General features: G+C 46.0%; 1 protein-coding gene across 2 annotated transcripts in view; it reads right to left on the reverse strand.

Annotated features, from left to right (window-relative positions):
- Positions 1–11,216: 11,216 nt before the first annotated feature.
- The window catches only part of PPME1 (protein phosphatase methylesterase 1), a 75,232-nt gene continuing 73,469 nt past the window's right edge, over positions 11,217–12,979 (reverse strand). For both annotated transcript variants that reach the window (XM_054241936.2, XM_054241935.2), the window contains exon 14: positions 11,217–12,418. In XM_054241936.2, the coding sequence (XP_054097911.1) occupies positions 12,400–12,418 (19 nt within the window). In that variant the 3' untranslated portion in view covers positions 11,217–12,399. The remainder of the gene's footprint in view (positions 12,419–12,979) is intronic.

The following is a 12,979-nucleotide window of genomic DNA, read 5'->3' on the forward strand; positions in this document are numbered from 1 at the left end:
GGAATGGGCCTGAGAAAAGGCAGAAAGTGACTGCAGAGGAGGCTGTTCTGTTTTATTCATAGAACCTGGACTTCTCAGAGTTACAGGATGGGTCTGGGCTAATCAGAGCAATGACAGCATTCTAAGAGCTTCATGCATTAAATATTTAATGCTCATTCCAACCCTATAAGGTCAATACAATTATCTCCATTTTACATATAAAGAGGCAGATTTATAGAGTTAAGTTACTTGTTCAGAGTACCACAGACTGGCCCCCAAATCTTGTGCTTTTAACAATGTTTGACATGGGGCAATTATCAAACATCTTAACCAGGTGACTGAGACTCAGGAAAGTCTGGCTGCAAATTAATAACTGCTTAATGAGCATTCCTCAGGGGCCAGCCCTAGGCTTACTGGGTACTGTGGGGATACAGAGGATGCAGCCCTGGAAGCTGGTTCAGTAGGGGAGTAAGACAAAATGCATCCTTGTAAGCACAATATGAAAATCTTGCATGCAGGAAGAGATGAATTACCACTGAATGCTGCCATCAAGATGGAGGGGAGCCTTGTGATTTAGGGTAGTTGAGAAAGCCTCATTTGTTTATTCAAGTCACATTGACAAGGTGCATACTCAGTGCCAGACCCTTGCTGGCACTAGGGAGGGAAAGGAGAATTAGATGCTGACCTTGCGCATAGAAATGGAGACAGACCGCCAAATCATCATAAGACCATGTGGCCATGAGTGGAGACATGAACAGGTTGCATTAAGAGGCTTCCCCAACCCTTGGAAGTTTCATGGGAAGGGAGGACCTGAGCAAGTCTTGAAGATAAAGAGGGTCCCTAGAGGCTGGGCATGTACTAGGGGGCATGCTGTAGGGATAGTAACACCTTACTTTTGGCCAGCATGTTATTTTCTTTCTCTCTTTCTTTCCTCTCCTCTCCTCTCCTTTCCTTCTTCTCTTTCGTTCTTGCTCTCTTTCTCTCTTTCCTTCTTTCTTTTCAGAGCCTTGCTCTGTCACCCAGGTTACAGTACAGTGGTGCAATCTTGGCTCACAGCAACCTCCACCTTCCAGGTTTAAGCAATTCTCTGCCCCAGCCTCCCACGTAGCTGGGATTACAGGCGCATTGCCACCATGCTCGGCTAATTTTTTTTTTTTTTTTGTATTTTTATTAGAGATGAGATTTCACCATGTTGGCCAGGCTGGTCTTGAACTCCTGACCTCGTGATCCTCCTGCCTTGGCCTCCCAAAGTGCTGGGATTACAGGCATGAGCCACCAGGCCGGCCACCACGTTCATTCTTCAAAACGCTTTACCACTCCACTTGAACTTCACCTCCCCAGGGAGGAGAGCATAGCAGGTACTGTGGAAAACAAGGTGGGAATGGATAGTCGTTTCCTGGGGCTTCATGGTAGAGTTGGGGCTGGTCTGTATCCCTCACCAGTGCTCTTTCCACCAGACAGCTTTCAAAGCCATGTTGCTCCTAGAGTAGAAAGACCTAATTCTTATATTTGAACTAATTATTATATTTGCCTAATTCTATATTTGCACTAGTCTCCATGCCCTCTGAATCTGACTATCCTGATAGAAAGTGGTGTGGTGTTGGGCCCCACTTAGTAGATAGATAGATAGCTAATTCTAAGTAGGGTCAACTGTGGCTTAGGGCATTGATTTTTATAATTTTGTTTCTTTCTTTCTCGAACTCCTAAGCTCAAGTGATCCTCCCACCTCAGCCTTCCAAGTGCTAGGATTACAGGCATTAGTCACGACACCCAGCCTATTTCTTTCTTTTTTTCACTGTTCTGTGAGCTGTTTTCCAACAGCCTAGTCCAACCTTGACTTCTGGCACTTTCCCGTATATCACTTGCAAGCCTCATTCCAGATAATATTCTTTACATTAAAGTCTGTTATTATTATCATTAGTAACCACAGCATTTATGATAGGCCAGTCACTGTGCTGAGAACTTAGGTGTATTTGTCTCCTTTAATCCTCAAAATGAGATGAGTACTATTATGCTCATTTTATAGAGAGGGAAACTGAGGCAGAGAAAGTATAACTTGTCTGAAGTCATCCAAGTACAAAATGACAGAGGCAGGATTCAAATCCATGTCAATCTGTCACCAAAGACCTTAACTAGCCCTTTGTTGTCTGCATTCCATGTTATTCTGCTGTCATTGCTGTGCTCCCATTAGCAATAATATTTTCGAGCCAGCTGTTTTAGGGGAAGGGGCATCTCCAACATTTTCCCAGGTGTTGAAAAGATCTATCCCTTGTGCCACTGATGCCCAATGGTTAAGAACTCTTGTCAGATGTCGATGTCTGTTGAATTTAGGAACGAGTCAATTCCACAGATGTATAATGGTGATCATTTGCTGAGTGACCTGCCCATGGTAGCTGCTCCATGAGAATCCAGGAAAAGAAGACAGCCTGCTCACTGCCCTTAAGGGAGAATTGGTACATGCCCAAATGTAAACAAGAATTGGATAGAATCAAGTGGGAAGTTGTGTGCTGTTCACCCTAAGGATTGTGGGACCTTAGAGAGAGGGCAGGGCTCTATGGCCAGAATATGCTGAGGGTGTCCACTTTGGAGCTCCAGGAATACATGGAAAGAATACGAATGTGTGTCTGTGAAGCACAGGGTGCAGCAGCCACCCCCTTTTCCCTTTCACACACAGCAGAGAGAGCTGTCTGGGAGTAGGAAGCAAGAGCATGTTGATTCTGGGGGACTCTTGTCCAGTAATGCCAACAGCAGCACAAACTGCCTTTTTATGGAACCACTGAAAGAGTCTCCTGTTGGAGGCCTTGGCTGCTCAAGCTAGGAGCAGCCAAAGGAGCCTGTGTGTAGGGGCTGGGGTGGGGAGAGAGAGAGGCATTTACCTGTAGATTGCTGTGTGCTCAGTAGAACTATGAAATCGGCTAAGGGCTGGGGGAGGAAATATTTGTGCCTAATCTTTCCATGGATCACTCTCCTGTATCATATTCACAACAATTATCACCCCTTTTGGCAAAGGAGGAAAGTGGGGTTTAAAGAAAAGATGTCACTGAGGTCACACAGCCAGAGGCAGAGCCAGAATCTGGAACTTTGGGGGGTCTCCCCCTTCCTCCAGCTGTATCTAACCTCTTTCTGGACTTTTCTCTTTTCCCCACTGTGGACCCCCAACAATTTTCTCCCCCTTCGGAATCAGAGCCTGCCTCTTTCCCTTCTTCCTCTCTGCCACATCCCTCTTTCATATTCACTTCATTGGTCATAGGACCCCCTCCAATCACGTGCTTAATCTACTCACTCTCCCTAAGGTTTGAGTGACAGGGTTTCCCTGTCCTTACCAGGGGCATATTTGCATTAGAAATAGGTAGCCTGGGCCGGGCGCAGTGGCTCAAGCCTGTAATCCCAGCACTTTGGGAGGCCAAGGCGGGTGGATCACAAGGTCAAGAGATCGAGACCGTCCTGTTCAACTTGGTGAAACCCCATCTCTACTAAAAATAGAAAAAATTAGCTGGGCATGGTGGTGCGTGCCCGTAATCCCAGCTACTCAGGAGGCTGAGGCGGGAGAATTGCCTGAACCCAGGAGGCGGAGGTTGCAGTGAGCCGAGATCGCGCCATTGCACTCCAGCCTGGGTAACAAGAGCGAAACTCCGGCTCAAAAAAACAAAAAAAAACCAAATAGGTAGCCTGGTGAAATGAAAGATTATCTCAAAGGAATGAGGTCCTAGGGGTGGATTCTAGGCACCAGGATGCCTGGGTGGTAACAGTCTTTTTGGTTAAGGGTTCAAGGGCATAGCTCAGATGCAGCCCCATAGATAATTTCTACCATCTTTAAAGCTCACCACATTTTCAGATGGAGTATAACTATAAAATAATGACCACCACATCTCCTGTTCATCTGCTTATCACCTTATGGCGCTGGAGGGCAGTAGTTTTCCCTGCCCCAGAAAAGTAAAGCAACTTGCCCATAATTACACAGTATGTCAGTGTCAGCTCAAGACTAGAAGCAAGGTTTCCTGGCTCAGAAGACCCACGATTTTTCCAAAGTGCCATAGGTGCCTCTTGGAACAGATGCACAATGGGCAAATGATGGTACCAACCCTTGATGGCATTTTAATGGGCACAGACTGCAGTGTGGCCTGTCATTTATTCATTCAGCTAAGTATTCCTGATGTTGCCTCTGTGCCAGGACCTTTGCTGGGGCTAAGGCTGCTGGGATGACTGATTGAGTCTCTTGACCTTGAAGAGCTCCCAGAAAAGAGAACCCACAATGACTATACTAGTGAAATACTAGTGAAAATGCTGACATATATGAAAATAGTTACAACCCCAGTGAAATACTAGTGAAAAGAGGAACATAAAAAATGTTATCGATAGTGATAGGAAGCAGACAAATGCCTAGGCAGATAGGATCGGGTCCCCGGTGAAACCCTACCTTCAAGCCAAAGACAGTTTAAAGCCTAACTACAAGTCCCAATTAAATCCATGGACCAGATTGAGAACTTGTTTTCCTATTCAGTACACTGTGCTCTGATTGCTCCCTACCTTTCACCTATTTTACATATACCTACCCTTTCCTAATTGGATTTTTTACACGTGCCCACCTTTGAGTGATGTCTTTGCTTTAACCTTTTTTACATACTCACAAACCAATCAGCACATACTCCCCATTCTAAGTCCATAAAAAGCCCCAGCACCAGGCAGAGAGAGAAATCACCTGATAGCAGGGGTGGGGGACCACCCCCCATGTCTACTCTCCACCAAGAGCTGTTCCATCACTCAGTAAAATTCTTCTCTGCCCATCCTCACTCTTCAACTTGTCAGCATATCCTCATTCTTCTTGGACAGGGGGCAAGAGCTCAAGAACCCCTGAATCCAGGTACCAGCTATAGCACCACACAACTACAACCATCTGATCTTTGACAAACCTGACAAAAACAAGCAATGGGGAAAGGATTTCCTATTTAATGAATGGTGCTGGGGAAACTGGCTAGCCATATGCAGAAAGCTGAAACTGGATCCCTTCCTTATACCTTATACAAAAATTAACTCTAGATGGATTAAAGATTGAAACACTAACACCACAAAAACTCTAGAAGAAAACCTAGACAATATCATTCAGGACATAGGTATGGGCAAGGACTTCATAACTAAAACACAAAAAGCAACGGCAGCAAAACCCAAAATGGACCAATGGGATCTAATTAAACTTAAGAGCTTCTGCACAGCAAAAACAACTATCAATAGAGTGAACCATCAACCAACAGAATGGGAAAAAATTTTTGCAATCTAGCCATCTGACAAAGGGCGAATATCCAGAATCTATGGAGAACTTAAACAAATTTACAAGAAAAAAACAACCCCATCAAAAAGTGGGCAAAGGATATGAACAGATATTTTTCAAAAGAAGATATGTATACAGCCAACAAACATGAAAAAAAGCTCATCATCACTGGTCATTAGAGAAATGCAAATCAAAACCACATTGAGATACCACCTCACGCCAGTTAGAAAGGTGATCATTAAAAAATCAGGAGACAACAGATGCTGGAGAAGATGTGGAGAAAAAGTAACACTTTTACACTGTTGGTGGGAGTGTAAATGAGTTCAACCATTGTGGAAGACAGTGTGGCGATTCCTCAAGGATCTAGAAGTAGAAATATCATTTGACCCAGCAATCCCATTACTGAGTATATAACCAAAGGATTTTAAATCATTCTATTATAATGAAACATGCACATGTATGTTTATTGCTGCACTGTTCACAATAGTAAAGACTTGGAACCAAACCTAATGCCCATAAATGATAGACTGGATAAAGAAAATGTGGCACATATACATGATGGAATACTATGCAGCCATAAAAAAAAGATGATCCCTTTGCAGGGACATAGATGAAACGAAACCATCATTCTCAGCAAACTGACACAAGAACAGAAAACCAAACACTGCATGTTCTCACTCATAAGTGGGTGTTGAACAATGAGAACACATGGACACAGGGAGGGGAACATCACACACCAGGCCCTGTTGGGGGTGGGGTCTGGGGAGGAATAGCATGGGGTGGGAGGATTGGGGAGGGATAGCATTTGAAGAAATACCTAATGTAGATGACAGGGCAATGGATGCAGCAGACCACCACCATGGCACGTGTATACCTATGTAACCTGCACGATCTGCACATGTACCCCATAACTTAAATATAATAAATAAAATAATTTTTTTTAAGTTTTTTTTTTTTTGAGATAGACTCTTGCTCTTGTTGCCCAGGCTGGAGTTCAATGGCACGATCTCGGCTCACTGTAGTCTCCGCCTCCCTAGTTCAAGAGATTCTCCTGCTTCAGCCTCCCAGGTGGCTGGGATTACAGGCACCGCCACCATGGTGGCGCCTCTAGTAGGCACCACTACTAATTTTTGTATTTTTAGTAGAGTAGGGGTTTTGCCATGTTGGCCAGGCTGGTCTCAAACTCCTGATCTCGTGATCCGTCAATCTTGGCCTCCAAAAGTGCTGGGATTGCAGGCCAAAAGTTTTTTGAGAAGAACATTCCTAGGCCAGCCCCAGGGGCACACCGGCTTCCACTAATTCTGCCTGAGAAGCCCAATGGAGCAGGAGCAGGAAAGCAGACCAGCACACCTGGGGTAGGATGGCTTTGCCTTGGTCTCCTCTTCCTTTTGGGATTCCCAGTCAGGATGAATTAATCCCCTTGTCTTTCAGCACCATGGCATTTACTGTTTTTCACCTTGCCTACTGCAGGCAGCAGCTTTTACTATACTTGGATACTGAGGTCTCGTTTAACTCTCATAACACCTATCGAATTAAGGATTATCACCCCATTTTGGGACACAGAACCTGAAGTTTTGAAGGAAGTGATGTGCCAGAGGTCACCCAGCTAGTAGGAGGCTGAACTGAGCTTGGAGCATTCCTCTCGTCATCAGGCCTCGTCCTGAACACCCCTGCCCCACCCCTCCTCTCCGTGTGCTATGGTGCGGGATTAAAAAGGCACTGATCAGGCCGGGCGCAGTGGCTCAAGCCTGTAATCCCAGCACTTTGGGAGGCCGAGGCGGGTGGATCACGAGGTTAAGAGATCGAGACCATCCTGGTCAACATGGTGAAACCCCGTCTCTACTAAAAATACAAAAAATTAGCTGGGCATGGTGGTGCATGCCTGTAATCCCAGCTACTCAGGAGGCTGAGGCAGGAGAATTGCCTGAACCCAGGAGGCGGAGGTTGCGGTGAGCCAAGATCGCGCCATTGCACTCCAGTCTGGGTAACAAGAGTGAAACTCCATCTCAAAAAAAAAATTTTTTTTTTTAAATAAATAAATAAAATAAAAAAAAATTAAAAGGCACTGATCTGGAAGTCAGTTCACCTGAGCTCTAGTCCAGATTGTGTTACTGTATGACCCTGGACAAATCACTTTCCTTGACAGAACCTCGAATTCCTCATCTGTAGGAAGTGCTGATTTGTCTGCCCTCCCCACTCCAGAGGAGTTATGAGGTCTTAAAGGTAGTAAATGTGCTTTTATAAATGGTACAGACTGTATTGTGTCAGTTATTCTATGCTTGTTTGATTAGTCACTCCATAAATTATTATGGAATGACATCATTGTCATTAATCAGGAAGAAATGTTCTCCCTCGACACTCAGTTCACTCCTCAGTCACCTATTCCCTGCACCTGCAATAGGCCAGCCTCTCTACTAGTCTCAGGTTCCAAGGTTTGCCTGGCTATGGGCTGGAGTTTTCTAGCAAACTGCTGGGAGAGGAAGCCAGCTCGAGGAATAAGGGAACCTCTTGAGTTGACATAACTTTCTGAGCCCTGGCCCCAGACTGAGAATGTGTTGATTCTGGCTGCTGATGGGGTGGCCAGCTGGAGCAGCAGAGTTGGCTCCAAGATTGCAAACAAAACAGTGACTGCAGGGGAGTGTGACTGCCTTTTGCTTTCTCTGCTGCTAGTGTAGGCTCTCTTCTTGCTTTTCTCTTGGTAAAACCTTGACTTTTCACTTCCAACCCCCACTTCTCATGACCGGCCCCTGAATCCAACTTTTAAAGGTTCTTGGCCCCTCACTCTTGAAATCCAACTAGTTTCTTTCTTGTTCATTAAACCTCTGGAAATATTGAGATTATTTTGTTCTGTCAGCCTGGTGGCCACTGTCCTATTTAAGTATACCTGTGTCTTTTACCTGCCCGACTACAACTGCATTTTTACTGACCTCTTGGCCTTGTGTCTGGCACTCACCAATCCATCTACACAGGCTACCAGAGTGACTTTCCTTTATAAAAAAGACCTGACCTTGTCACATCCTGCTTATTAATTTCTGGAAACTCCTAATTCTTGTGAATTAAGGCCTTTGTGCCTTTACTCCCACCTCCTCTCCTAGTTCTTCTCCTGTCTCAGCCTGTACTCCAGCCACAGTCATCTTCCTAGGCTGACCTTCCAGTTTCCAGCGCTTGTCTGTGGTGTTAGTGCTTGTCTACCTGAAATGTCTTGTCCTTCCTCCTCCACCCCCACTTTATGATACTTCAAGGCTCAACTCAAATGCTACCTCTTGGCTGGGTGCAGTGGCTCACACCTATAATCCCAGCACTTTGGGAGGCCGAGGCAGGCAAATCACTTGAGGTCAGGAGTTTGAGACCAGCCTGATGAACATGGCAAAACCCCGTCTCTACTAAAAATAAAAAAATTAGCTGGGTGTGGTGGCAGGCACCTGTAACCCCAACTACTCAAGAGGCTGAGGCAGGAGAATTTCTTGAACCTGGGAGACAGAGGATGTAGTGAGCCAAGATCATGCCACTGCACTCCAGCCTGGGTGCCAGAGGGAGGCTCCGTCTCAAAAAAAAAAAAATAAAAATTGCTACCTCTTGTAAAACCATCCCTGGCCTGTTTCCAAATAGGTTTGTTGCTCCCCACCCCCAACCTTCTTACCACTATTTTCTATCACTATTTGGTCACTATTTCTATCACTGTCTCTCTAGATAATGAGTTCACTTTAAGGATCTCATTATTTACCTCTGTCTACAAAATACACTGGATGCCTGGCACATACTGAGTGCTTGGGTTTGCTTAATAAGCAAATAAATGATCCTAATAGTACGGTAAGAGCATGGGGCTACAAAGTCATGCCCCATGCCCCTCATGCCTTTGTCTTGAGTCCTCCCAGTCTGAAGATTCTCCATCTCCCATCAGATCTATGTCTGCCTCCAAAATTTGCCTACCCTCCTTTTTGGGGGCATTTACTACTGTCTATGTGACAGAACGTTGGTTTGACCCAAAACATGCTCTTTACTTTGTGGCAATCCTTCATTCAAAGATCCTGGGGTCTCCTTTTTTATACCCTTCCTGAGTTCATACATGCTGATCTGTAGGCTCTGCAAGGACATTGTTATGGCCAACACATAGTAGGTGCTCATTAAAGCCATGCTAAGTGAACACATGAATGGTTTCATCTTTACTGGGGTGTAATGGAATGCTCAGTAGACTTGGAATCAGAAGACAAGGTGGGGCAACCCTGGCCGTGGCTGTGGGCAAGCCATCTCAAATCTCTGAGCTTTCACTTCCTTGCCTTTAAATTGGGGATAATGCCTGTACTTCACAAAGATACAAAGGATGGAGATGAAAGTGGCTAAAACACAACCAACCACAAAGCTCACGAGCATTTCATTCATTCTCAGCCTCCGCCATCAAGTGTAAAGAGGCTTCATCTCCATGGTCATCCTCCTCTGCTCTTTTAAGTCAGGTATCTGGGCCAAAATGACTTCTGCCCAAGGTCCCTTGTAGCATCCAGCAGCAGCATGATTTGGAAACAAGCCAGCTTTGAATTCTGACACGGTCACTCACTTCCAAGCGGTAGGAATTTGGACCTGGAACGTAACAAAACCTACCTCATAGCGCTGCTGTGAGGATTAAATGAGATGTGTGTCAAGTGAATTAGATGACACTCAAAATTTGGTAACCATTTTGACTTTCACCAGGCGAACCTGAGTGCCCCTGTAAACTACACAAGTGATCATGCTGCCCTCCTGTGGACAAAAGGGCACATAGTCCAGCAAAGGCACCGGCAAAGGGTTCTAGTGAGAGAAATCAACCACACATAAGCAACTTCTCTCTCCTCTACTAGGGAGCTCATGCATTACCCTGAAATATTTAGTCATCAACTAAACCAGATATTTTCAGACATTGATGCACTTGTTAAAATGCAGATCAGTTCTGCTTCAATAGGTCTGGGATGGGGACACAATTCTCACAGGCTTTCAGGAGATACTGATGCTACTGGCCCACAAATTGCCCTGAGGAAAGGTCTTAACTATAATATAGTCAATGTAAGTGTCCTAACAGGACTACTTATTAAGTGTCTACCATGTGCCAGTTACTGAGAAAGTCAGCTAACCTAGCTTAACTTGTATATTCCTCAAGACCCTGTGGGGTAGGTACTGTTTATCTCCATTTTTCTGATGCGTAAAGTACAGCACAGAAAGTTACTTTGTTGCTACACTACACAGCATAAGGGTTCTAATTTAGACAGCCTGGCCCCAAAGCCTGCTAGGAAGAAGTCTCCAACAGTGTGTGGAGGACCACCTAGGGAAGGAGGAGGGCAGCAAAGGTTCTGAAATGATCACAGTGAGAGATGATGAGGCCTAAGCTAGGGCAGTGGCTGTGGGATGGAAAAGAGGGGACATGGGAGAGAATGAACAGGATTTGGTGGTAGAACTGATGTGGGTGTAGGAGAAGTAGTTCACTGTGCACATCTTGTTTGGACAACTGGAGGGATGGTGATACCTATCACTTACTGAGCCAGGAAACACTGGAGGACAGCAAGTTTCATGGGGAAGGTGGGTTCAGCTTTAGAAATAGTCAATATGAACTGGTTTTTGGTAATCTGGGAGAGACAAAAGAAGATAGCTGGACCTAACTGTTCAGAGCTCAGGAGATGATTTGCATTGTGGATAAAGTTTCACAAGTGAAGCTATGGTGACTGAGATCATATGGACAGTGCACAGATTACCCTGCTGTGGACCAAAGTCAACACAGCCAGTAATAAGGAGAGATGGAACTGGAATCCTGTCATGGGTGCAGTGGAGGGTGGCTCTGACCATCCCACTGGGCATTCTGGATCAGGGGAACAGGCAGAGCATAACACTGAAAGGCTATATAGGGAACGGGGTTTCTGGAGTTCCAGGACAACTAAGTCCAATGAGCTCTCCCCTGCCCTTATGTCAGTAGAAATAAGGACAACTCCACAGAGAAAGACCAGGTCAATAAAGGTTGGGAGATATTTATTTTCTTTAAACAAGGTCATAAATAACAAAAAACAAAGTAGGTCCCAGACTCCGGACCGTGCAGCAGGACAGGGGTGGGAAGTTGTTGAGTGGAAAGGTGGAGGGGGCTACACATCACCTAAGACAGTCACAGAAAAGATGGGCTTCAGGACGCTGCCCCTTCCTGCCCTTGGAAATGGTGTGCCTGGGCAATAGGGACAGGCCTCAGTGCTGTGTCGAGGCAGCGGGAAGAAGGCAAAGACTGGGATGCCAGGTTGTAACGTTTCTATGTGGAGTGATGTGAAATCCACAAATGACAAAGAGAAGCTGTAGGTTTGAAGAGGCAAGAGGGCACTGTACACCTCCAGGAACCAGTTATGAAAATGGTTGAATTTGATTAAAAACAATTCCATAGGTTTTACCCTGTGGCTTTGTGCATGGGCCGTATTTAACCTGGGTTGCTCTGTGGCAGGTGAGGGCTCAAAAGGACCCTGGAGCAGCCTGGCCTCAGCCCAGGGCAGGTGCCCAGACATGTGGGAGTGGGACAGTGGGATCTCCCAGATGGGAGGCCATGTGCTTGGACTGGCTGGACCTGATTTTCAGGCTGGTTTCTTGTGATGCTATCCACTACCACTTCTCCCTGTACCTAAGGATGGGATCTTGGCCTCTCTTGGTCTTCCAAACCTGGAAGAGTAAGACTGGGATAAAATGGTACCTGACTAGTGTTTTATTTCAGAGGGAAAAATAAGGACCACCTTAGGCACTGCCCATCCCATGAGGTAGGGCTGGACCATGCCAAGACAATCTCAAGGAATGGAGGTCCCTGAGCCTGGGAAGACATTTGGACTCAGGTGCATTGCCTGATGCTAGGAATAGGGGCTCGGTATGGCGAATCTGGAGGTTTCACCCTAGGCAATGCAGGGAGAACAGGCAGGAGCTACCCCAGTATAGGGAAGGGGAAGGAGCAGGGGAATTCTGGACTGGGGAAGCCGATGTTGGTCAAGGGCCCTGGAAAACAATGCTTTTGGCAGAATACATGAAAAGGTTGAGGTCCCGGTCTACAGGGAGCCAGTGTCACATGGCTGGGCAGAATGGGAAGGAGGAGACAGCGGCATCACAGTGGCCTCTGGTGCGATGCATTTACAACAGAGCTCAATGCTGAGGGAGGGGTGGACAGCAGGTCACTAACAGCCAGGAAACACACTGTGGAAGAAGAAAAAACAAATGTAACTATCAATAGCTTTCCCTTGCTTAACCTGTCTCCTCCAGGAAGCCCTCCCTAATGACCACCAAGGCCCTTGCAAATCTGCCCCATCTCACAGCCCTGACCAGAGCTAGACCCAGGGTCTGCCCTCAGTGTACTGCTCATTTGACCAAGGCTCCAAATGGTCTAAGGGTCCAACACTGTTTAAGAAGAGAAATTAAGTCTTTATTGTTGGTTCCTGGGATCTGTCAATTATCAGTTGTAAAAGGGGTGGCTCAGCATAGGGGTGCTGCTTCTGTGATTCACTGTCCCAGGGTCCTGCCATCATCTCCAGTGCTTACCCTGCCCTGACACTCTCAGGCCCTGGAACTCAGCATTGTCTAAGGCAGAAGCTGTTTCTTTTTCTTCAATATTTCTTCTTCAAACTTTCTGAGAGTGGGGAACAGTTCCCCCAAACCCTCACCAAAATCAGAGAAGAGACTTTCCAATGGTGGGAATGACTCATCAGGGTTGTGGGCTCTCTGAGGATCAAAGACCTTCTGCAGTACAGACTAGGAGCT

Source organism: Callithrix jacchus, chromosome 10 (genome assembly GCF_049354715.1).
Source record: "Callithrix jacchus isolate 240 chromosome 10, calJac240_pri, whole genome shotgun sequence".
Classification (NCBI taxonomy): Eukaryota; Metazoa; Chordata; class Mammalia; order Primates; family Cebidae; genus Callithrix; species Callithrix jacchus.